This window comes from Oryzias melastigma, linkage group LG11 (genome assembly GCF_002922805.2).
Source record: "Oryzias melastigma strain HK-1 linkage group LG11, ASM292280v2, whole genome shotgun sequence".
Lineage (NCBI taxonomy): Eukaryota > Metazoa > Chordata > Actinopteri > Beloniformes > Adrianichthyidae > Oryzias > Oryzias melastigma.
In genome coordinates, this window is record NC_050522.1 from 14,842,344 (window position 1) to 14,866,526 (window position 24,183).

At 37.5% G+C, this 24,183-nt stretch overlaps 4 protein-coding genes across 4 annotated transcripts in view; 1 reads left to right on the plus strand and 3 right to left on the minus strand.

The window, feature by feature from the left end:
* Nucleotides 1-558: 558 nt before the first annotated feature.
* sf3b4 (splicing factor 3b, subunit 4) lies at nt 559-4,998 on the minus strand. The gene is made up of 6 exons (XM_024293438.1): nt 4,905-4,998; nt 4,172-4,300; nt 3,537-4,088; nt 2,897-3,049; nt 2,489-2,644; nt 559-879 (listed from the first exon to the last, which is right to left on the minus strand). Exons 1-6 carry the CDS (start codon nt 4,936-4,938, stop codon nt 710-712), a joined length of 1,194 nt encoding a protein of 397 aa, XP_024149206.1. The 5' UTR covers nt 4,939-4,998; the 3' UTR covers nt 559-709.
* Nucleotides 4,999-5,123: 125 nt separating this feature from the next.
* lix1l (limb and CNS expressed 1 like) lies at nt 5,124-15,115 on the minus strand. The gene is made up of 6 exons (XM_024259654.2): nt 14,506-15,115; nt 11,761-11,924; nt 11,529-11,669; nt 10,883-10,978; nt 10,212-10,289; nt 5,124-9,030 (listed from the first exon to the last, which is right to left on the minus strand). Exons 1-6 carry the CDS (start codon nt 14,837-14,839, stop codon nt 8,779-8,781), a joined length of 1,065 nt encoding a protein of 354 aa, XP_024115422.1. The 5' UTR covers nt 14,840-15,115; the 3' UTR covers nt 5,124-8,778.
* A 3,860-nt stretch (nt 15,116-18,975) lies between these two features.
* On the plus strand, nt 18,976-20,415 carry LOC112163428 (type-4 ice-structuring protein). Its single transcript, XM_024299809.2, has 4 exons — nt 18,976-19,071; nt 19,712-19,780; nt 19,863-19,968; nt 20,217-20,415. Exons 2-4 carry the CDS (start codon nt 19,732-19,734, stop codon nt 20,353-20,355), a joined length of 294 nt encoding a protein of 97 aa, XP_024155577.1. The 5' UTR covers nt 18,976-19,071; nt 19,712-19,731; the 3' UTR covers nt 20,356-20,415.
* A 93-nt stretch (nt 20,416-20,508) lies between these two features.
* The window catches only part of pabpc1b (poly A binding protein, cytoplasmic 1 b), a 10,085-nt gene continuing 6,410 nt past the window's right edge, over nt 20,509-24,183 (minus strand). Inside the window, exons 7-14 of the mRNA XM_024299820.2 lie at nt 24,100-24,183; nt 23,659-24,025; nt 23,496-23,591; nt 23,261-23,397; nt 23,102-23,186; nt 22,831-22,961; nt 20,969-21,068; nt 20,509-20,864 (exon numbers count right to left, since the gene is read on the minus strand). The exon at nt 24,100-24,183 is cut by the window's right edge and continues 12 nt beyond it. Of these exons, the coding sequence (XP_024155588.1) occupies nt 20,976-21,068; nt 22,831-22,961; nt 23,102-23,186; nt 23,261-23,397; nt 23,496-23,591; nt 23,659-24,025; nt 24,100-24,183 (993 nt within the window). The 3' untranslated portion in view covers nt 20,509-20,864; nt 20,969-20,975. The remainder of the gene's footprint in view (nt 20,865-20,968; nt 21,069-22,830; nt 22,962-23,101; nt 23,187-23,260; nt 23,398-23,495; nt 23,592-23,658; nt 24,026-24,099) is intronic.

The following is a 24,183-nucleotide window of genomic DNA, read 5'->3' on the forward strand; positions in this document are numbered from 1 at the left end:
TTAAATGTTGTTAAAGTTTGCAACTCATGGTTGTATTTTTATTTTCCTTTCATTTAAAAAATTAAATATGCTTTTAAATAATTTTGTCTTCCTAAAAACGTCAAAATAAAATACACACACATTTTCAATAAGTTTAAAATTAGCTGTAGTAGTCTTCAGTTTGTTCACTACTTAATCAAAACATTTTAAATGTTACCAATAAAGTTTTTACAAACAGAATACCCTTTTCTGATTTTGATAATGAAATTTGTCCAAATATTACAACTTTGTGTCCCTTTTATTAATTTTTTAAGCCCACGAATATTTTCTTTTGGGCTTTTAAAAGTTATTTGACAATTTTTACATGTTTATTTTTGGGTAGCAGCCAAAAAATCTATATATATTTTTAAAAAATTGAAAATATTCGACCCCGTGGGTACTACAGGGTTAAAAAAACATGAATCACAATGGTGGAAAAAACTATCTGAATTGAAGTTTACTCCAGCAGTAATAATGTTTTGCCCAAAACAGCCACTTGTCACCATAAAATATATAAAAAAATAAATAAATAGGAACAAACTGTATTAAAAGTTTTATTGGGCAAATGTTTTCCTGTACAAATGAGCAAAAACCAAAAACAATTTAATCCATAGTTAAAACTAAAGCTAGGAAATGTTAACACTTTAAAAAAAAAAAGGGACAAATGAAAGCCAGTTTCTGCAGAATGAGATTATGGTGGCATTGGTGCCCTCATCGGAGGGGCACCTGGAGGCCGTGGGGGCATTGGGGGTCTCTGCATTCCAAAGGGAGGTGGACGAGGAGGACCGGGAGGAGCAGCGCCGTAGCCGGGTGGAGGCATGGGGGGAGGAGGGCCTCTCATACCTGGAGGCACCGGGGGACCTGAGACACAGAGAGGGTCACATGATGTGATCAAATAAAGGAAAACGTGAGAAAGCATCACTGCACTCTTATCAGGATTCAAGTGGAGTTACTGCGTGAAATTATGGAACATCACAACCAGCTACGGATTAAACTTGGTGTGATCAGAACTTTTTATCATAAAGTCCAGAAACTAGGACTCTTTAGATCTCAAATCACAAGAAAAGATAAAGAATGAACAAATTCAAACTCTGAAAAACATCATACTTCTGAAATGGATATGATGCCTTTAGGTGTTGATAGGGTCAAAGGTTTTTGAGACTTAACCTTTAAATTGACCCGCTTTCAATGTAAAAATGGGTACATTTTTACCCAAACACAATACAAAGGTTGAAAATATGATTAGTGTGTCATTACATTTCTCACTGCTATGAGGTGGAGATTTGAAAGTCAGAGAGACAACATCATCACGTTAAAAAATAGATATAAGAGGCTCAATCAACTTCTCAACATCTCTATCAGCAACTACCTGTTTATCACTACTGAACTAACAGTCATAAGCTGTGATGAAGTCTCACACTTAAGCACTAGCCAAGACTAGCCTGCTTCCTTTTTCAAGAAAAACATTTGGCTAAAGTGATTGTTTTGTCAAAGTTGGATTTAAACCAGGTTTAAGCACGCTGCCTTCTGCTGCATTTTTGCTAAATGTGATCATTTTATTTTCACTGACTGTAGAAAATTATTGGATTTTAATTGTTTTTCCTCAAGGATTAATTTACTTAATTTCTTGAAATTTCCATTATAGTCAACAAATGTTTCTGGTTTACAAAAGCATTCACAAAAGATTTTTCTTCGCATATAAATTACCTTTAAAAACCCACTCCAATTAAAATTGTGGTTTTTACATGTTCTTGTAGCATTTTTCTTGTGATGCATAAGAGTTTAAGCTTAAAAGTGCGTCTGAGTATTTCTTTATTAAACTTGTGATGGATCAGCAGCAGATAAAAACCTGCAGCTTGAAAAAAAACTCAGATTTACAACAACTGCCACTGAGAGGCCAAAGTTTCTCTGCTCCACTCCAACTCTGATGCATCCACTTGCAGAATAATAAATACATTAACGTTTTAATTTTCCTCGTCTGATATAAAATCTGGCTCAGAAATGTATGACTGGATAGCTCCAAAACTGCTCATCATTTTTGTTGCACCACTAATATTAGCTTGAGCCTGTGAGGAGAAATAAGCTAGCAGGAGAGAGTGTAAAGAAAGGGATGATGGGATATCAGGATAGGGGTAACTTAGGGTATTTTTAATGAACTCCAGCTGCTCTGAGAAAATATGTCTTTAAAAAAAAAACAAGGCTTTTGGATTCAGGCTAAAAACTCCATAATCATTATTTAAAAAAACACTGGGAACAATTTTACAATAGATGGCAATAGAGTTGCACTTTAACAGCATTCTTAAAAATATGAACAGTGAAAGAGATGATCAGCTGCCTGATTCCTTACATGTACATTCCACCACGTACTTTTACTTTCAGAGGATTGTTCAACGGTAATCCTTCATTTTACTTTTATACTTTGATGTTTTTTTGTTTGACAGAGACGCTGAAGAGGTGTCATAACACTCACCCATGGGGGGTCCATATGGTGCTCTGGGAGGCATGCCCATTGGCGGTGGGGGGAGGTTGGGGGGCGGTTGAGGGCGTTGACCTGATCCTGGTGGAGCGGGAGGCGGCGGAACCATGCCGGGCGGAGCCGGAGGAGGCATGGGCATCTGAGGCATACCTGAGTGACAGAAATGGATCAAGCTCGAGGTTGCAGGAAAAAAAAAAAGGACCAGCATTTGACTTTCAGGTCTTTGTGTGGATCTCTTGAAGCCACACAAACATAAACCTCTTGGCTACATAGACGTCAGACATTTTTCAAAAGTCGTTCCACACACACAATGGCTCAAAAACTCTGTTGAAACTGTCAAAACTTTATCAAAACCCTTGCATTTCCTCAGACAAAATCACTCTAAAGGAATAAAACTCTTACCTGGATGCATACTTCCAGGTGGGAAGGGTGGTGGCCCACCACCCACACCCTGTGGGGCACCTGCTGATGGAGGCATCCCCATAGAAGGGGGCATTGATGGAGGAATAGATCCAGGGGGAGGAACAGGAGGGAATGCACCAGGAGGTGGCAGACCTGCACACACACAGAAAGAAGAAACAACTTGAAAGTCTTGTGGGTAATTTTAATCATATTAGTACAACCAATTAATGATTTAAACATGTAAAAATGTGTTTGCAAGCTTAGGCTAAGACTTTGATCTATTTTCAAAGGTCTTTTAATTCTGATAATGCTGTTTTTAACTAAAAACCTGTGTTGCTTTCCAGAACATAGTTTCTGCAGAGCGGCAGTAATTTGTCAGAAAATTGTCTCTGATTTGTGGGTGGGACCATTGACGGGGAGTAATCTCCCCCCACTAGTCTACAAACAGCATCTATTCGAATTTAACAATTTGAATTTTGAAAAACAAAATATTTAAAAATTCCACTATGAGCTTTACTTTATTAATATTAATCTTCTATCATTAAATAAACGCAATAAGAACATGTTAAAAACACAATTTTCATTGGAGTGACTCTTTAAAAAATAAACTGTTTTCATAATTGTTTGACACAACACCCACCTCCCATGCCAGGAATAGGAATTCCAGCTCCTAGTGTGGTCAGGACTGGCGTTGGAATAGAAGGAGGTGGAGGAGCATCAGCGAACAGCTGGTGGGGCCTATCCGCCTGGGACAGCGGGTTCTGCGCGGCCAGGAGCCGTTCTGCAGCGGAGCCATGGCGCTCGCCTTTAGAATCTTTCTTGAAGGCGTACGACACGGTGATGGGTCGGTTACAGAGGTACTGGCCGTTCATGGCCTCGATGGCGGCGTCAGAGGCATCAAAACTGGCGAAGTTGATGAAAGCGTAGCCCTTGGAGTTGCCCGTGTCCGGGTCTCTCATGATCTTTGGCGTTTGGAGAATCACACCGAAGGCGCTAAACGTGTCGTAGAGCAGTTTCTCGTCGATTTCTGGGTCCAGGTTACCGATGAAGATGTTTGCGCCCACATCCAAGTTTTTGTTGTGTGCCGAGGCCTTGTTGACGCGAATAGGTTTGCCATAAAGCTTTATCATATTCATTATTTTAATAGCATAATCAGCATCCTCCTCACTAAGGAATTCCACAAAGCCATAACCTAAATAAAGAAAAAAAATATTACATTTGTAAAGATAACTATAATATTTTCATACAAAATACTTGTTGAGCAAATGGACTCACCTTGATGTTGACCAGTGACCCTGTCTTTGGGCATGTGTGTGTTTACCACAGGACCAGCCTGCAGGAACAGTTCCCATAGTAACGGCTCTGACACCTTCTCATCCAACCCACCAACATACACCGTGGCATCTAGTCAGAGAAAAACAGGCATAGTGAGTAAAACACTAGAAAAGGTTTCTACTTTCTGACATTGTGACATATTTATGGCGAGTTAGCATGAAAAACTGATATTTTTACTTTCAAACTGCCTTTAATATTAAAGTGTCATAACATGCGTTTTTTTAAACCATAGTAGAATGCATGAAAAATGATCATGCTGACAAAATAAAAATAAAAAAGGCTGCACTCGACGTTAACATATGAATGAAGTTGCTGTTGTCTGAACACCTAGCATAAAACATGATCTTTTATAGTTAGTGAACGAGTAAAATTACTTAACTTTTTTTTGCTTGTTTGTTATTGACAGCTTAATTCTTTCATAAAAGGACGCGCATCTAAAATGTTAAGCTACAAAACGTGAATTTGGGAGAATGGATTCATTAACAACATGCTAGGCTAAAGCCGCTACACTTCCATGTGTTTACCCGGTTCTTTCTGAAAAGTATTAGCTTATTATAGACTCCACATTTGTTCTGTCAGGAAATATTCGTGCTTGTCAAAGCTGACTATGTATTTCATCAATTGTTGTAGAACTAAATTTCTTTAAAAAACGAGTAATAAGTAAGTAAATTACCTTGGTTTCTTTCAGAAATTGGTCCCGCGGCCATGTTGAATGACCAACGCACCAGAAGCGTTCATGGAGGAAGCCCCGCCTCTTCCGGTTCGGTATACCGGAAGTTAAGAGAATAAAAGCAAGTCAAAAAATATATATATGTATTAAATGTCAATATTGAATTCTTCAGAGATGTGTGGTTTATTAGCACCAAGCAAAAAAAATGCAAGACAAGATAAGTTGAAAACCTTTGTATGGACCAATTTATTACATATTTATATACATTTTTTATATAAATCTACTAAAAGTATAAACATGGAATACAAATTGTTCATAGAAAATACATTTTGGGCTTAACAAAACAATTTTTATAAAACAATATTGTATCAAAATAATAAAAAAGCAAGTCATGCACAAGTTCAAAACACACAAAAAAGGGTTTTCATTTTATAAATGTGTATAAAAAAACGTGTTAAAAAAGCCTTCATCAATGCTAGTGAGAAACGTAACTCAATTGCATTTATGTACAGAGCTGAGACTTTTATGTTAAAAAATCAACAACAGGAGATAAAAAAAATACTGCCCATTTAGAAAAGTAAGAAATGAAAAGGACACACATAGGTCAAAGTTTCCAAAAGTTTAACAAAACAAATGTTCATGTTAATATTTTTCATGGCTCTTATGATATTACAATCATTGTTTGTAAAAAGAAAAAAGAAAGAAAAGGTAAAACAAAAAGTCTTATGACATTAAGCAACTCAACAAATTTCATCTCAATTTTGAAATAAATGTAAAGGGTCAAAGCTAATTAAGGAGCGTTTTAAAAAAGTCTGAAAATTAAATGCTACATATTTTCTTGTAAAACTAAGTACAATGACCACAAAATAAAATTCCAAATGTTTGACTTTAACTTTATTCTTCTGGATCATTTTGTGTTTTTTATTTCCCAATTCCTTTACTTTTATTGTGCTTCAAAAATACGGGCCCTCCTGCTGTTTAATTTGCCTAAATCCAGACTGATCTCTTAAGTAGAGACAGTCCAATAAACTTCATTCATGTGTTTCCAAGAGACCACCGGATCAACTGCCTTTATGTTTATAGGGTGTCTATCTCTACAGAGTTTTACTTTTAAACAAATGATGTCTTTTGAAAAACAATATAAAGTTGGGATATCTCAAACCAAAAATAAGGCAAAGCAGCTCAGAAACTTTCCAAACTACTTTTCAATCCTTCATACTGTACCTCTAACCAACACTGGATCCTTCATCTACATTTCACTTCTCAGCTCCTCTTTGCTACACCACAAACAATCCATTTCAGATGAGTAATCCCACAGTGTAACAGAGCTGCTTTGTAGGTCCTTCTGTTTGTGACACAGAGCATACATTCGGCTGCTGGCATTCTCACCACACACAGTGAACTCTACAATAGTCAAAAGCAACACGATGACAGATTACCATCTAATTCTTGGTAAACCTGAGCAGCTGCTGCAGCCATCAGTAATGCCTTAGTCTCATGCTCTTGTACGGGGGGATTGAACCATATGGGTGATTTTTGGTTGTTCAAGCTCATGTATGAAAAGGTACATAGCATTGTTGTGTGTGGTAAGTGTATCCTGAAGTTTTTATACTGATAGTGTAAGTGACACGCACTTCTGACGTACGGGTGATGCTGTAGTCCTCTGCACTCTTGTCATCTGTAAGGTGCAAATACTGGTTCCTTACTGACTGCACACAAATGCTGCAGGCAGGAGGTGTGCAGTTGATATGTACTGTGTTCTCCACACTATAAAGGGTACTTAAAGCCTTAATTTAAAAAATAACGACAGTGCACCTTATAATACAGAGCATCTAATATGGATTGTTGTGTTTACTGTTTTTTTTACGTGTTACCAACAAGGTTGGGAGTTAGCGTAGCCACAGTAACGTTTGTTTTAGCGGTATCAGTCCTTTTTTTTTTTAACAAGGTTGGAAGTTACAGCTATTGTTAATACGCTAACTTGGCTAACATGTAGCAAGTTCATGAACAACTTCTAGAATTACAGTTAATAGTTAGTAAGTCTGACTGATTGACTTATTGCTAACTCTTCTGTTTTGCTTAAAGAGGCCATACCATGAAAAACTAACTTTTTATGCTTTAAGTGCATTATTCTGTTTATTCCTCACCGTAAAGAACCCCAAAGTGGTATTTTGATCCGTTTCTGAGTAATATTCTAAAAAGCGGCGCTCTCAACAGCAGCCCCTCCCATACCCACAAAAACGAGCAGGTTCTCACATGCTTACATCACTAGTTGAGAACCGCCCCCTCCAGGAAGAGTCTGCTCCGCCCCCAGGCCAACACAAAGACTTTCTTTGGTGTCAGCTAGCTTCGCGAGCTCCCTACCCCCGGCTCGTGCACAGTCGTGCAGACGCCGGCTGTCTGTGTTGTGAGCCAGTTTAGCGATGGCTAAGAAACGCTCATTAAAATTAGCGTTCAAACTTAATGAAGGAACTCCTGGTAAGGAATCTGCACAACATGATGGGATGGATCCTGAACGTATCCGAGAATGGCGCAAGCAGATGGGGATATTGGGAAGACGGCAGGAGAAAGGGAACAGACTATTTCCTGGTGGAGAAAAGGAGCAGAGTACTTCCTGATGGAGAAAAGGAGCAGACTATTTCTTGGGAAAAGCAGGGTATGGCCTCTTTCATACACCTTATAGTTGTGAGCACCTTTTGGTTGTGTTTACTGATGTCGAAGCTTTTGATTTTGAGGGGTATAGAGAGCTCTAGTAAAATGTCAGCCCTTATTTTTAAGAATTGCAATCAAGGTTGGGAGTTATTGCAAATACGCTAACATGGCTAACGTGGACCTCTCTGTTTTTTTTTTTTTTAATGCTACTATTGAGATTGGGAGTTAGCATAGTCACAGTAACATTTGTGTTAGTGCTATCAGTTTTTCTTTTTTGGGGGTTTGCGAACAAGGTTGTGAGTTATGGGTATTGTGAATACATTAACATGGCTAGCGTGTTTCAAACAATAGTTTGTAGAGTTACTGGGAAAAGTCTCACAGACAAACTTATCTCTGACTCTGTTGTTGCCCTTAATGCTCCTTAATGCTCGGTGCACCTTATATAGTTCAGAAAACACAGTAAGTACCACAGCATGCGGTTATGATGCATAAACTACGCTCTGATTGTGTCATTTCCTCAAATCTTTTAGTCAGAGCGCGCACTGATCATCTGAACAGCACTAATGTGCGGTGTGTTGGGTTTGGGGCTTAAAAAATGAGTCTCACTTACTTCACCCTTACGTTTTGTACAGGTGTAAAAAAAAATGTGCATTTTCACTCTATGGGCTCACTGAGGGGTGTACATTCTTATAATTCCGTGCGGGTCATCTGTGTGCCCCATATAGGTTTGCCCATTTTTCACCCGCAGACCATCCACCCGTGAGGGCAATTGTGACTAAGGCATAACCTGTTAACGTATTTTGCAAATATGTAAAATATTCTTAATAAGGTTTCAAAAGTTGCATTTTTTAAATACATTAACCTTTTAATTAAAAAACGTTGTTAGATATTATGTTTGATGTGGGGAGGGGTCCAATTGGAGTTTTGCTAAAAATGTATCTTCTTAATAGGAAAAGCCACAATATCTTTAATGAATGACGACATTAAGTAATCCTAACTTTCTGTGTTCTATTGGTCACATTATGTCCCTTAAATTCAGTGAGTAAAACCTGATTTCTTTAAGTCTACTCTCAGTGAATAGCATGGCTGCTGATGTGTCCGTCACATTTCATTTTATGGACTAAAACTAAATTCTGATCCCTGCTCTTTGTAACAAAAAGCATGATGGTAATCAGTGGTTACCCAGAATCCTATGGTGTGGTGAAGGTGTGCCTTCTGCAAAGTGTTAGTGTGAGGGAAGAGTGGCAGCATTGGCAGCGCTGAGCTGCCCCACCGCTAGCATGAGGATGTCCTTCTTCTCTTTGTAAAAGCGCAGTTCTCTGCCCGCCAGCCTGGCGTCCTCCAGCTCTCGCTCAGTGGACGCCAGCTCCTGCGCGATGGTGCCCGCCATGCTCTGCTCCCGGTTCACCCAGTCGGCCGCCATCTGAGTGCGCATGTCGTCATCCAGAGCCCGGTGGGAGTAGTGAGCCAGCACCTCCTGGAAGTTAAGGAAGTTAATAAGTCAGGACTGTATGGGTCATATCACTGGATTTATAAATGAAACTATTTGACAGATTCATGAAAATTGCTTTTTAGTTTTTTATTTTAACAAGTTTTGTGAATTTTTTGGGGCCATTTTAGAAACCAAAAAATATTTTTTTAATTACAGTCTCATAAATTTACCCCCCAAAAAATAGTAACTGTTAAATTACAAGAATGAAGTAGAATATTTATGACTTCAAAAGTCATAGGTTAAACATATGATTTTCTTCTTGTAAATTAGAAAAAAAGTAATATTTTGCAGGACTCTACATTTATAATGTGTTGTACATCGGTAAAAATCCATAAAATTCACTTTTCTCTATGTCAGAATCAGCTGATCCAAAAACCAAAAGAATAAAAATAAACAAATAAACAAATAAATACAAAGAAAATGTTTCTAATAAAACAAAAGCAAATTTCAGAAATCAAAATAAAGTGTGACAAAGGAAAAAAAGAGGAAACATCACTGACTGGATGATGAATTTTTTTTCCCATCATTTCGACAGACAATTACTGGGCATGAACACAGCAGCTGCTATTAAAGGTCTTTGAATTCAGGACATCCCTATGAAGTGATACTAGATCTGTACTAATCACAAAACCTTTAAAACCTCTGAAGCATTTCAATGTCCCACTCCAAAGATATTTTGATTTGTTTTTAAAGTCTTAAATTCACGACTTTAAATCTCGTAATATTTTTTTCATTTTTTTGTGGCTGTAATACTCCATTGTATTTTTGAACTGTTTGAGTAAGAGCGTATTTATGATGTAGAAAATACACTTGGCTCCGCCCAACAAAGAGGAGGGGAAGACGGTGGGCATACACCGCACCAACGGTCCCACCCACATCTCAAATGTCTAAAAAACTAGTGCTGCTCCACAGAAACTGTCCTAGAAAATGAAAGTTTTTTTTATTTCTTTTGACTAAAAAGAGAACAATCATAATTAAAAGAGTGGATTGGTCGGATTGGGTCTTTAAAAGCTGAAATAAAAAACTAAAATAAAATATAGTAGAAATAAATTTGTATCTAAAAGGTTATTACTGGTTTGCAGCAAAGACAAATAATTTTTTGTTTGCTGTTAAAAAAGGATCTGCTTTGATAAATGAAAGTATGACGTTTTTTTGTGTTCCCGTACCTGTCGGGAACACTGTCGCTCTCTCATGGCTTTGAGGCTTCCATTCCAGTGCAGCAGCTGGAAAACTGTCATCAACTCCTGCAAAGCAAGAAAAAAGTTAAACTAAAAAATAAAAAGAAACAAGAAAAAAAAAACCCTCCAAACTACTTTGGTAAAAGTAAATTTCAGCAAATGAAAAGACCAAAAAAAAATAGTTTTTTGTGTTTCAATAAATTAAGAAAACAATTATTTTATCAATTATTCTATTTTTTGGAGAACACAATGTTCTTCACATAAAAAGACAAATATAAACATAATGGATTCAAAGCAACAACTACGTAGCCCTTTACATGAAGTTAAAAAATGAAAATATTAAATTGTTCTATTAAATTAGTATTTTGTGGCCACAAATTATTATTTTGTTTAAAATCAAAAGACAAAACAAAAATAGTAGGAAATACTGTGGCTGATACTTTGAGAAAACACTGGAAAGATTAAAAGACAGAAAAGGGTAAAAAAAAATAAGAAAATAATAAACAATTAAAGCCATGAAACATCAAAACAGTTAAATAAATAAGTGAATTAAATGACTTGTATGAATGGTAATTTATAGTCTTTAAAAATTATTCACCAAAAGCTTGTATTTCCAGTTTACTTCTAATATTAAACGATTTTTAAAGCTTATTATCCACCTGGAACTCCAGCATGGATTTTCCCTTGTTGGACTCCAGCATGAAACGAAAAGCTCCGATGCCCGTATTGGGATTGTCGGCCTCCTCTCTGTTTCCCTGGAGACAGCAATCAGTCAGACATCACAGCGCTGCGTTGGTTTCACAATAAAAGCTTCAATAACAATGGTTCTATGGTAATCTAGTATTTTTTTTTTCTTCTATTAATATAATGGTAATACAATTATATCTAGGGGTGTAAGGAGATAGTGATTTAACAATATATCGCGATATTTCATTTGCCAATACTTGTACCGATTGAAGTTGATCATTAAAATAATAATTTTAACATTTTATTACAACAAAAAATATATTAATATACTCTTCAAAAAAAGTTTAAAAAAATTGTTCTGTTACATTCTAGAGATGTATCGTGAAACATATCGTATCGTGATACGTATCGTATCGGCAGGGTCTTGCCAATACACACCCCTAAATATATCTAATATGATAAATACATTATCCAGCTATATAAGTAAATCACAAGCAGAAATGTGACAAACAACTTTATTTTTGACCAGTTCTATACTTTTTTATCAATATAAATATTAATGCAAAGGTTGAAAAGTAAGTTTAATCGATACTTCCTATGACAGGATTTACGACTCACATTAAAGGAGGTCAGGGCTTCGCTCACGCTCTTCTCAATAAAGTCGTCTGTAATCCGACGAGATGGATGCTCGTTAAAAACGGAGTTCATCAGGGCAATCTTGGCGGCGCTGCGCCTGGCCTCAGCTTTAGTCGGACAGAACTGCCAAGCACAATGAAGCACACACAGTTTGTGAGATTAAAAAGTATTCATCTGAACGCTTCTGCACAATATTCAAAGAGACATTTTTCACCTGGAAACTTCCGAAGCAGCTTCCACCCGGAAGGCTAACGTAGCAGACATACGGGGGGCTGTTGGAAGGAACCATTTCATAAACGACCAGAGCGCCGTTCCGCAGGTCTGCTCCTCTGGTCTGCTTCATCTGCCAGAACTCCTGCAACGCCTCCACCACATTCACTAGAGAACACAGACCGTCAAGACGTATGATCACACCATACATGTGATTCTGGCACAAATAGGACTTTGTATCTATAGTTACACTAATAATTTTATTTATTGCCATTTAACTTTTAGTTATTTAAATTTGTGATTTTCACTTGACAATTTTAAAATGTTTGTTCATTAAATTACATACTTTCGCATCAAAAGTTATCTATAAGACTATTTTAAAACTGTTTAAAAAAAAAATTTTTGTTTTAATAGAATACTAATTTGTGACTTGAAAATTGCTTTTTTTATCAATAAAGATCAAAGCAATTAAAATATTTTTAACGTAAAAGAACTCCAAAAGTCATTTTCCAAATCCGATTTTAGCTCAATTCAAAAAAATTAGCAAACAATTTTGTATATTTCTGACAATTACAAGTTAAACTTGAACTTGAAAACATTTTTACTTAGGACAAAATTTATGTTTTTGAGCTCTTTAAACTCGGAAGTCTAGAAGCTGAAATTAAAAACCCCAGAGCAAAACTCCAATAGTTTGGATTTACAAAATAAAAGCCTTTATTCAAATGCAAAAAAAAAAATATCCAGTTCTTGTAAGGATATTCACAAATGTTGCAAGGTTTCTGCATTTTTTTTAATTAAGTATACATTCTGTACTAAAGTTTAGGTCAAGACTCAAGCAGCCACGTTTTTAAGATATAAGTATGTTGCTTTGTGAACTGTAAGAAGGATGAAAATGGTTTAACTTTTGCACAAAATTAAACAAATATTGTTCGTCAAACTATGCGGAAACTTTTCTTTTTGGAACAAAGAGGCCATCAAAACGCCAAAATAAAAGCTGTTTCAGTGTTCAGGGGGCGTTCTGGAGCATGCTCCGTTTGTCAAACTGGGGAATCTTCAGGCAGGAATCCAGTATAAACAGTTTTAGCCCCTCGTCAAAGTCTAAAGTTGTCACAATCTAGTTATGAAAATAAAGGTATAGCACCATTCTCCCAGATGTGCTACCTATGCAACAGAGGAGCCTGATCCTGTCACTGCACAGAACACGTCTCCATGGCTCCACAATTTTGTGGTTTTGTTCCTTTTACACGACTCCATCCAACACCTGGAAAAAACTTCCAAATGTGAGGCCTGCATGCAGCTGCTCAGCCGTTTCATGTTCCCACTTAAAAACCACTTAAAGTTGGCCGAGCCCAGGGGGGAAATTTTTCAAGAAGGAAAAAAAAAAACTCTCCTGCAAAAGGTCAAGAGGTGAAGCCAAAAAAATGTTGATAGCGTGTTTATGGCTCCAACCAAATTTTTCTGGTGACACTTTTGTGCAGCTTTAGTCATTAAAATGAATTCTTTAAAGACTCACTCTAATGAAAATGGTGTTTTTAACATGTTCTTGAGACATGAATCAGGAACAGACAAAAAATGCAGTTGGAAAAGGATTGTATCTGTTATGTAGTAAATAGTGGGCCACAAGCTAGTGGGAGAGCATGTAAACAGAGAGCTCTCAGCAAAGAGGAGAGAAGGGGGGGCGGGGTTGCCCATCGACAACGGTACCGGCCACAACTCAAAGGAGAATTTCTAACAGTTTTTTTTTTTTTAACTCAAAGTTTGATTTTGACTTTAAAGGAACAGAATAACAGTGAAAAAATGAATCAAATATGCTGAATTTTTCAAGATCATTTCAATTTCTTTGGAATCTGCTTGGAGTCTCATCCAGGAATTGTTTCTTCCTCTCTCCTGGACTGATTACTAAAAAAAATTAAAAAAAACAGATATCCAATTTTTTTATTTAATGCCCCACTCTAATAATCTTTTGATCTATTTTTTTTTTATTATCTTTCAATTACTATTATGCCATTTTCAGCACCCCAAAAAATGTTTTTTTAAAGTGGGATTTTCTAGGACATTGTTTCTGTAGAGCACCAGGTGTTCATGAGGAATTTGCCTCAGAAATGTGGGCGGGACCACTGACATGGAGTAATCCCGCCCCATCTTCCAGTCATCCATCTGTTTACACTCCCTCCTGCTAGCTTACAGCCCCTCACACCCCGTTGCAGTGCAACGAAAATGGTTGCCAGCCCAGACGAGTAAAAACAAAGGTGTACATCAGAATGGGAGCTTGTGGCCCCGCCCACTGTATCTTCTACATCACAAATACAATCTCTTTCAAACTGTATTTTTTTTCTCCTCATTCACAACTATTTAAATAAATAAATAAAAAAACTCCATAATGTAATTTAAACTTAATTGTGTCCTCCATCGTGAGAAAAATGCTACAAGATGACGTTTGTTAAAACCTTTTTAACAATTAAAACACTAATTAGAGTACAACATAATGTGAGCTTAAAGTATTAATGCCTACTTTTATTTAAGTAGCCTAAATAAGATAAAGCAGGGATGAGGCTTTTAGTGCAAACAGGGACAATCTTTTCAAAATAAATCCTATTAGTAGAAAATGTGGTTTAGCAGCTAAATCAGTGACACAAGAGATGTGGTAAATGGTTATAAATCAAATTACGTATTTGTAGCAATTGTTTTGATATTTTCCTGTCGTTACAAACAAATAGAGTGTATTTTTTTCCTCCAGCGTGGACGTTACCTCTGCCGTAACCCTGCGTGTGTTTGGCGAAGCTGCGGACCACCGCCTCCACCGCCTCCTTCAACACGGCGGGGTTCCCCGGGTTACAGTGGCCGCTCGCCCCCGGCCCCAGCCCCAGCGCGGCTCCCACCCCGCCGCCGTACAGGCTGTGGAGCTGCAGCGGCGGCGGCGGCGGTGGAGGCCCCGACGCCGCTGACACGAGCGGCGCGATGGGGACGGTGACCCCCGGCCGCAGGGACGACGAGGAGGAGGAGCGCAGGGTGCCCGAGCCGAACCCGATCCCCGGCTGGAGCCTCTGGCTGCGGAGGCTGTCCGGGAGGACGTTGGATTCCATTGTCCGGACGTAACGTCTGCTGGGGGAAAACCGGAACCCGACAGCGGCAGCCTCCGAGAAAAGTCCTTCTGAAACACCGAAGAAACAAAGGCTTCGGGGTTCTGCGGCGGTCACCCTCGAAATGTAGTTATTACAGGCGGATTGGAGTCACACCGCCGCCGCTGTGGATCCGCACTCTGGATTAGGCTGGGGGATTGTCAGTCAAATGATGCCTTCAGGGACCCCTCGGACATCGACTCTTAGGCACCACCTTGATCCACTTTTTTGTGCTCTGTATGCTTGTAAAATGAAAAAAGAAAAAACAATATTTTTGTGTATTTATTTAAATTACACACACATGGAAACACTGACGAAATGTTAAATATTCACTCCAAAAAAATGTAAGTTTTTGGCGTTTTCAACATCTTCTTGTGGCATTTCTGTCATCGTGGATGATATATATATATATATAAAGGAAATTTATATTAAAATAGCACTTATGAGTATTTATTCAAATTATTGTAAATCAGTTACAGACCAAAAATACAGTTTGAAAAACACCCTATTTGTGACATGGAAAATACGAATGGGCGGGGCCACAAGCTCCCAGCTACTTACATTTTGTAACATCCGCTTGTAGACTCGTCTTAGCTAGTGTCTGGCTCCAAAACATATAGCTAGCAATGTTGCTCGCCTTTTTTTTTTTTTTTTTTGCACCGTTAATATTATCTTAGGGTTGTGAGAGACTGTAAGCTAGCAAGAAAGCACATAAACAGATGGATGATGGGAAGTGGAGGAAGGCTTACTCTGCACTCATATTTCTGCCCACAATGCAAATTTCGGACAAACTCCTGCTTCTCTGCAGAAAATATGTCCTAGAAAATTACAATTTTGGCTACATAAAACAAATTCATAATTTAATGACCATTGGAAAGAGGTTTAAAATGGATCAAAAGATGATTGGAGTTCAAGATTAGTGGACTATTTTAAAGTCAGTTGAAAAAAATTGTAAACAAAACTTTTGGCATTAAATGTGATCTGCAGAAGGAAGTTCATGTGGAAAAACAAACAGATAACTCACCATAAATCCAAAATGGTAAGCCAAAGTGTTCTGAAAAATTCCTGACCTGGAATCAAATGGATGTAACATGGTTGCGTTGGCGTTTCCCACGTTTTGTACTAAAAATGAACGCATCAGTGGAAAGTCGAGAAATGTCAAGCCAAGAAATCTGAGCCTCCTCTGTTCTCTGCTGGCAGCAGCACACAACAACTACAGTGTGACTTTACAGCTCCAGCTCTGCTGCCTGAAGCATGTGATTACTCTTGGAAGTGGAGTCACACAGTTTACTCAATGAGAGAGCAGAAAAATGTATTTATTTTTTTTCTCTAAACTGTTGTTTATGGAGGAGATTCGGAGCACCTGGGGGGAACTCTGTGCTCCTCGACCACCTACTTTGTGCAGAACAAAGACGTTGAGAGGAAATGAGACCTCCTCCTGTGTTTCCTTAAAAGAAATTTATGCTCCTCTGGATCCTGTGTGATGATTTGTTCTTTCTGAGGTCTGATTGGAGGCCTGAGAAGTCTGGAGGAGGAACAAGGGAGTACTTAATAAATCTGAATCAACAATCTGTTTCTATGGAGCCCTGGATATGACATTTTAAAAAAAGTTTCCTCAAATTAATAATTTGTTATCACAAATTAATGTTTTCCTTGCTCAAATCAGTATTTTGAGGACAGTTGAGGATTTTTGGGACCACAAATAAGTATTTTATAAGCATTTTGGCGCACAAATTTGTGCAGACAAAATGATTAAAAAATGTTCAAATTAGAATTTGAGTGCAAAATAAATATTTTGTTTACACAAATTAGCATTTTTAGGACATTAATTAGCAATCTGTGCAAAGAAATTTGTATATTGTTCTCACAACTTAGTATATTGTCACTCAAATGAGATTTTTGCATCCAAAAACTTGTATTTTGTGGACTCAAATTAGCCTTTCGAGGGCTCCAATCAGCATTTTGTGCTCACAAATTAGTATTTTGTGCACCCAAATTAGCATATTGTGTGCAAAAAAAAGGGTTTAGTTTTTCATGGCCACAAATTAGCATTTTATTAGCATTTTGTTCACACAAAAAGTATTTTGTGTGAACAAATTAACATATTTTAAACACAAATGAGTATTTTGTGACCACCAATTTGTGTTAGGAATTGAAGACACTAAAATACTAATTAGTGCGGACAAAATGCTAACATGTGTCCAAAAAATGCTTTAAAAAAGGCTAAGAAAAAAAAGTTAATTAATAGTCGTGAAATACTCATGTGTCCACATATTAACATTTTTTTTACACAGATAAATATTTTATGCTCATAAATTAGGATTTTTTGGCCAGAGTTGAGTTTTTTATGGCCACAAATTAGCATTTTATTAGCGTTTTGAGGGCACAAATTGTACTTTGTGGACACTAATTAGTATCAGGAAGAGAATTTTCTAATACAAATGCTGATTGGAAAAAAAATTGTAAAAAGTTTCTAAATGTCATGGCCAGGGCTCCACAGTTTTTGCATACAGAGAACATAAAACTTGAAAGAGACTGAGGAAGAGAAAAAATACATTTAAAATGTCTCAAAATGTCAATTAAACAAAAGACAAATGTATATTTGGTAAGACTTTCATTTTTTATTCAGTTCATGATGCTTTGTGTATATCTCTCCTTTGTTGTGCATAGCGACTTCCTTTAAATGGTGTCATCAACTAGTAATCAAATAATCTCATGTTATGAGCCAAAACATGTTCTGACACACCAAAAATATGACATTAAATGTGGGTTCTCCTATATGGACAGATTGCTGGTTTTAGGATATCTCCCTGAAACTGTCCCAGCTTCCTGTGTTCTATCTGTCATGAGTCGCCTGTGACCAATCAGTTTGTGACAAATTTGTACTCAAATGATTATGTTCAGATATCTAAAACGAAGATTATGGTGAGGTCTTTTTGTTCTGCTATCAGCATCATTTTGTTGCAACCATGATGTCATTCAGTTCTTCCTCAGTACAAACATTCCTGCGGCTGGTGGCCTCATGCAATCGCGTTCACGCTGTAAATAGGTCGAGGCTCTGAAAAACAACACGATTCTGTGTCCAGATTTCTGTTCAACACTCATTAAAGAAGAACATGAGGGTTTTTTTTTTTTTTTTTGCAGTAGGTCCAGCCGGTGGACACAAAGACAGATCAGCAGTTAAACACGGTCCACCACATTCCCACATCTGGTAACGATTAAAGCAGAAAACAGTATTTAGAGCTGAAACTCAAGATTTTCTCTGAAGCAACAATATTTAAAGTGATTTTTTAGTCATCACCTTGTGTTCAAACTCACTAACTACAAGTTTATATCCAAACAAACATATGAAACTGTTTACCCATGAGGGTTTTTGTATCACAAAATCAATCGTATTACAGAAGTCATGAAGCGTTAGAAGCAATAAAACGATTGCCAAAGGTTGTAGTAATAAATAGAGCTTCACCCAAATTCTCACAAAAAGTTTATTGGATTCTTTCTCCTGAAGGGCTGCACATTCAATTAGAGCAAATAAATCCCCCCCAAAAATATGTAATAATTCATCTGGTGTCTTTTAGACTAAAGTGTTCCCAAAGTTGAAGTTTGAGAGCTCTGCTCTGTTTTTCAGAGGAAATAAATCATGAATCTCTAGGACCTAGGGTTACTAAATGATTTGTGTTTTTATACATTTTCTAAATCTTGGCGAAAGTATTTAATTATTGTTTAGAGGGTACAAGAAACAACAAAAAAAAGTATATGAAGTCGTATTTTAAGTGTTTTTGGGATTGGAAACAGAAAAGAACAGCATTAAAAGGCGAACTTCAAGATATTCTGGTTTATAGGACAAAAGGGTACAAACAATTTCAAAATAAAAGATACATCAGATGTATTCCTAATAGAATAATATCAGATATGCTTTCAAAATAAAGTCGCAAGTAATGATTTCATCTAATAAACACTATTTTTGGGACGTTATTCAGCGAAAAAACATGTTTTTTATTTTATGTATGTATCAGCATGGTAAGTGATATGCTCCGTACAGTTAGTTCTGCAACTCAAAACATCCTGTCATTTTTTGTGTGTGTTATCTTGTCCAGTCAGATTAGTTTGGGGCAGTTTTAGCGCATCTCCGCTCTATAAAAGGGCAGGGGTCCTGCAGGGAGACATCAGCTTCACTACATTCCCTCTGCACACAGGTGAGTCTCAACTTCTCATAGTTGTATTCTGGATTCTTTATCTTTTTTTTTCAATACCAACTAAAATGTTGTTCCAAAAAATCCTGACAGAATTTTTAAGTTCAATAAAACTCTAAAAAGATTAAAATGTTTATATTTTCTAATATATATATATATATATATATATATATATATATATATTAAAGCTTATGCGAAGACAAAATAAAGTGCACAGAAAAAACTTTTAAATGTTAAAATTATAATTAGAATAAGCTGTAAACAGTAGCATCAGAATTTAACTAAATCAAACTCTGGAAAAGGACAATTTTCATACTTTTATAGAAAAAAAAGATAAAGGATTTTTGATTTGTTTATTTCAAAAAACCCAAATAAATTTGAATAAGGATGCTTATAAGTTCTCATATTTCTGCATATTTTTCCTATAATCATGAAAACAAAATGACAGTTTGATGCTAATTTGGATTAAATCCACAACTCTACATATTTTATCATCTTAAACTGAATTTTTTATTTATTTTTTAATATATATTGGGGAATGAAGTCAACATGAAGGAATTTGAGCAAATTAATCAGGAAAAAAAGATTTCAACTTAGAGAAAAAGACCAAATAAAAAGATTGATCTTTTACTTTCCTTTCTAGCTCTTTGTTCATCAGCAGCCATGAGACTGTCCATCATTGCAACACTTCTGGTGCTTGTTCTGGCACATGGTAAGCCCAAAGCTTTAGTGACAGTGCTGTCTGTGGTGCAAAAAACATCTCATTTTTGTTCTCATCTTTTCCGTACCATCAGGAGCATTTGCCGACGAGTTGGAAGACCTGTTAAAGGACATCCAAGTCAAAATGTCCAATGACTTCCGTGAAATTGTCAACAACCCGGAAGTGCAAAACCAAGCCAAGTGAGTTCTGTAGAGTGCACAGAAATCTAGAAAGCTTTTTAATCCACTTTCAGAATGACTGACTTTTTGAATTAAACATAATCCAAACAGCTGATGTGCTCAGAAAGGACTGACAGGGATTTAGTTTCTGTGAAGGGGTTCTTGGCTGCTCTTATTTTGAAGTTACAAATGTCTTTCAAAATACAACAAAAAACTGAGAAATCTCTTGCAGCTCTTCACTCATCTCACTTTTCTCTTCGACTCTTTAGGGTCTTTCTAGAAGAGAAAAGAGGGCAGCTGGAGCCCGCCGTGGAACAGATCCAACCCCACGTCGACCCCTTCATCGAAAAGGTCCAGTCCTTCTTCGATAGACTGAAAGAGGAGTTGGCCAAGACGAGCAAGAAGTAAACCAGCACATTTTTGGAGCTCGTCCTTTTACTCCAAAGCCAAAATAAATACCGAAGAGCACTAAAGTTGTCCATTTGTTTTAATTGAAAGGATTTTTCTTCAAATATTTGAATGATTTTTGTTAGATGGATGATGCTTTCAAAGACAAATATGTCAGACAATAACCTTTATTGAAGCAAGCAAAGCAAGGGAAAATCACAATCACAGGCATGGAAAGCTCAAACAGTTAAAATGACTAAAAAGGCAAAAGGAAAGTTTTCAATCATTCTTTGTCTTAGAACTCTAAAACCCCACAGAACAGGCGATATTTTAGTTTCTTTTTGTACTGATTTTCTCTTGAACTCAACAAACCAGTTTTTTTTTCATATATTTTTTCGGTCTGGTTGGAGACCCTTTTCCTTTTTTTTTTCTTTTTTAAATGCATAGTTCATTCTGTTTTTTGATTTTATCTGAAAGTTTCTCTTTTTTTCTCAAAAATCCTCTCCTCTGTGAAGCTCTCTCGAGGTTTCCTGTTGAGAGAAATTACTTTATTAAAGAGCTGAAATATGGACGATGCATCCATCATCCAAACAGGAATGTTTGACCAAATATAGAAAAACTAAAGAGAACACACCGCAGATTCAGACACTCGAAACGGCGGATGAATTAGTCGCTGTCTTCTGTGCAGCCTCTTTGGCCTGGTGAGCTTGCAGCACAGCCATGGCCTCATCAATCTGGGAACATCGATTGATTGATTGATTGATTAATTATTTGGTTTATATCAAGCATAGATTTTTAAAAAATACAGGACAAAAAAACAAATATTTCAAACTCATTACAGAAATTGTGAAATGCATTGATTAGAAAATAGAAAACAAACAAAAACACACTTATGTCACATTTTTTTCATTAACAACTAAAGTCAAGTAGAGTTTGATTGATTGATTGAAAATGAGTCAGAAGAAGCAAACATTTATAATCCCACTACTACTTCATTACTTCATTTTACAGTTTTGCATAGTTATGTAATCTGGTTTCAATCAGATCGATGAACATGGTTAAGAAAAAAAATGTTTTAAATTAGATTTAATTGTTAAAAAAAATAAGTTTGAGTAAATTTCATTTATGTTTTTATATAAATTAAAACATGTTTTTTGGTGCTTAGTGCTCTCTAATTCTTGTTAGAATTAAATCTTTGACAATTGGAACAGAAGGTGGTGCCAAAAATAATTAACAAAAAAAGTTTAAAACCTCATTTGATGTCAGAAGTAATATATACGATTTAAAATTTCTCTAATCCAGTCATTATATCAATGAAGAAAAACATGCTAGTCAACAATTCAACTTTATTTAATTCAAAATCCTTTTTTCTTTTAAATGGAAATCGATGATTAGGTGTTCTCTGTGCAGGGTTCTTCAAAATTTTGAGCAGTTTTTTTTTTTTAATTGAGGCAAAAAATATGGATTTTAAATGTTTGCATTCAAAGAAGTTCTGCCTCAACCGCTTAAATCAGTTGTCCCCCACACCCGACCTGTAGATGGGCCAGTGGGACGAGCAGCAATGAAAAAAAAAAATAAAAACAGGACCTACATTTGTTTCCGTTTTATTTCTAATACGATTCTGAGGGAACTTTTATTTTGAAAAACAACTGGATTCTACACCACATCTGTCCCATGTCAAATCACTCGTTACGTATCAAAAAGCCATCCATAGTTTTCTTAAAGCTTTAGCCACATTGAAATCCCCACACTAAACAAAGCTAACAAAAAAGTTATTTACTTTATCATTTTGCAGAAAAGAGTCTGCGAGAAAACAGAAGAGCCTTCAACTTTAAAATAAAAGAAAGCTGCATCTTACAGACAAAAAACACTTTACTCCAAATATGGATTTATTGTGTTCTCACATACCATAATAATAATGCAGAATATTCAGCAACCAACTGTAAAATGTTATGAGGATGCTGCTAATAAAGTTGTTTAAACAGGGGATTCATGTTTATTCTTATATTGGTGACTTTTTTTTTCGTTGCACCTTAAAATCGGTTGAAGTTGGCGTCTGATTTTTTTAGATCACATTTTACCTGTTATGCTTTAAGGAAAAATCTAGATCGCATTTCAAGGATTCCCATGTGAAATCTACAGCACTAATAAAGTTTAAAGATATTTTACAGAAGATGAAAATAAAGTTCAGACAAAATAGAAAATAAAAATAGAAAAATCAATACATTTGGCGTCCACTTTAGCCTCATACAGGCCAGTCTGTGAGAATATTGTCTAACAGTGAACCGATCTGTGGTCTGAAAACGGTTGGAGGTCTCTGCTTTAAAACTACATGCTTTAGGGCAGCTTTTACATGAAATCTTCTGAGTTTAGAAGCAAATGTGATCAAACGTTTAAAGACCCCACTACAAATGTTTAAAATATGTTTGACCTCCATGTGGGTTTCTCCATCAAAGTTTGTTAAAACATACTTAAATTGTATTTGATGTCATCTACCTTTAAGCGGAGAGACTCTGGGGATTCCAGCATGTGGAGCAGCTCCGAGTTGTCGATCTCCAGCAGCATCCCAGTGATCTTGCCTGCGACGGTGGGATGCATGTTCTGGATCAATGGGAACAGCCGCTCGCCTGTTAAAGACACAGATGGAGAGGATGAAGAATCTGACGGGACAGTCTGATAGGAGATCTTCGTGTTCAATATCCAGACGGAAAAGACTGGCAAAGAAAGGGCGGGACATTTACTGGCATGTGGGAGAGCATTTTCTTACCCAGCATCTGCTTCTGTTCCTGTAGTGGAGCGGCCGCCAGCATGGAGGCAGTCAGGGGCTGCTGGCCCTGAACATGAACTGCATGCTGAGAGCAGGCACAAAAAAAGTCAGTGAAGGGCAGAATCGAACTCTCTTCAGGTGCAGCTAGACTCCTTCTACCTGCAAAGTGACTTGGGGCTGAGTTGTGACGTGTTGTTGAGGACCACGAATTCCGGTTGGGTACTTGTACTGAGGCCCTCCACGGACCTGTGTGGTTGCTGTGGCGACTGAGGGGCGAGGCCCGCTGCTCTGGGCGACTGCAGCAGCAGAGAAAGAGCAGCACAAGATAAACAACAGATCCTACTGGAAACAGCTGTGCAAGCAAGAGGTTCTTGTCCGTGTTTACTCGACTGACCGGTACGCTGGGGGTTCACCATACGGGGCACCTGGGTGGAAGCTCGCACTGCTCTGAAGTTCTGAGGGCGTGGTCCGGATGGACGCATCTGGAAATCTGCATCCACAGCGTAACAGTTAGATGTGCAGGTAGTTCAGCTGCAAAGTGAAACAGCTATACTCACGCTGTGACTGAACACTCTGGGTTGTCCAGCGGGGGCCCGGACGAATATGAGCCATCTGTCCGGCGGTCGGGTAGTAGGCAGGACGATTCTGCACCTGAGGGATGGTGGTCATGATGAAGCCAGAGGGCGGGGCGGGCTGGTAGGCGTTGATGACGGGGTTCGCTGCGGCACGGACGCTGGCCATGCGCTGCATGTACTGAGCAACCAGGTGCGCCTGACGGTCCTCCTTCTTCTGAGCCAGCGCCACGTACAGCGGCTTGGTGGCGATGATGCGTCCGTTCATTTCCGTCACAGCTTTCGTGGCTTCTTCCGGGGAGGAGAAGCAGACGAAGCCGAAGCCTCTGCTGCGACCGCCTTCCATCATCACCTTGAAGAGCAGGAGAATCAAATGTGAAGAAGTCAAAGGAGTCTGGAGATGAGGGACACAGACAGACATCCTACCTTGGTGCTTGTGATCATGCCGAATGGGGAAAACTCTTTGCGTAAGCGTTCGTCATCAATGGTGTCATCCAGGTTCTTCACGTA

Excerpts from the sequence above, each read along its gene's own strand:
- sf3b4 (XM_024293438.1), bottom strand. The coding sequence starts at position 4,938 with ATGGCCGCGGGACCAATTTCTGAAAGAAACCAAG. Across the intron at positions 4,089-4,171 it reads GGTCACTGGTCAACATCAAG|GTTATGGCTTTGTGGAATTC; the intron begins GTGAGTCCATTT and ends TTCTTTATTTAG. Across the intron at positions 880-2,488 it reads ACCATATGGACCCCCCATGG|GTCCCCCGGTGCCTCCAGGT; the intron begins GTGAGTGTTATG and ends TCTGTGTCTCAG.
- lix1l (XM_024259654.2), bottom strand. The coding sequence starts at position 14,839 with ATGGAATCCAACGTCCTCCCGGACAGCCTCCGCAGCCAGAGGCTCCAG. Across the intron at positions 11,670-11,760 it reads GCTGCTTCGGAAGTTTCCAG|TTCTGTCCGACTAAAGCTGA; the intron begins GTGAAAAATGTC and ends TGTGCTTGGCAG. Across the intron at positions 9,031-10,211 it reads AGCGACAGTGTTCCCGACAG|GAGGTGCTGGCTCACTACTC; the intron begins GTACGGGAACAC and ends CTTAACTTCCAG.
- LOC112163428 (XM_024299809.2), top strand. The coding sequence starts at position 19,732 with ATGAGACTGTCCATCATTGCAACACTTCTGGTGCTTGTTCTGGCACAT. Across the intron at positions 19,781-19,862 it reads GGTGCTTGTTCTGGCACATG|GAGCATTTGCCGACGAGTTG; the intron begins GTAAGCCCAAAG and ends CCGTACCATCAG. Across the intron at positions 19,969-20,216 it reads GAAGTGCAAAACCAAGCCAA|GGTCTTTCTAGAAGAGAAAA; the intron begins GTGAGTTCTGTA and ends TCGACTCTTTAG.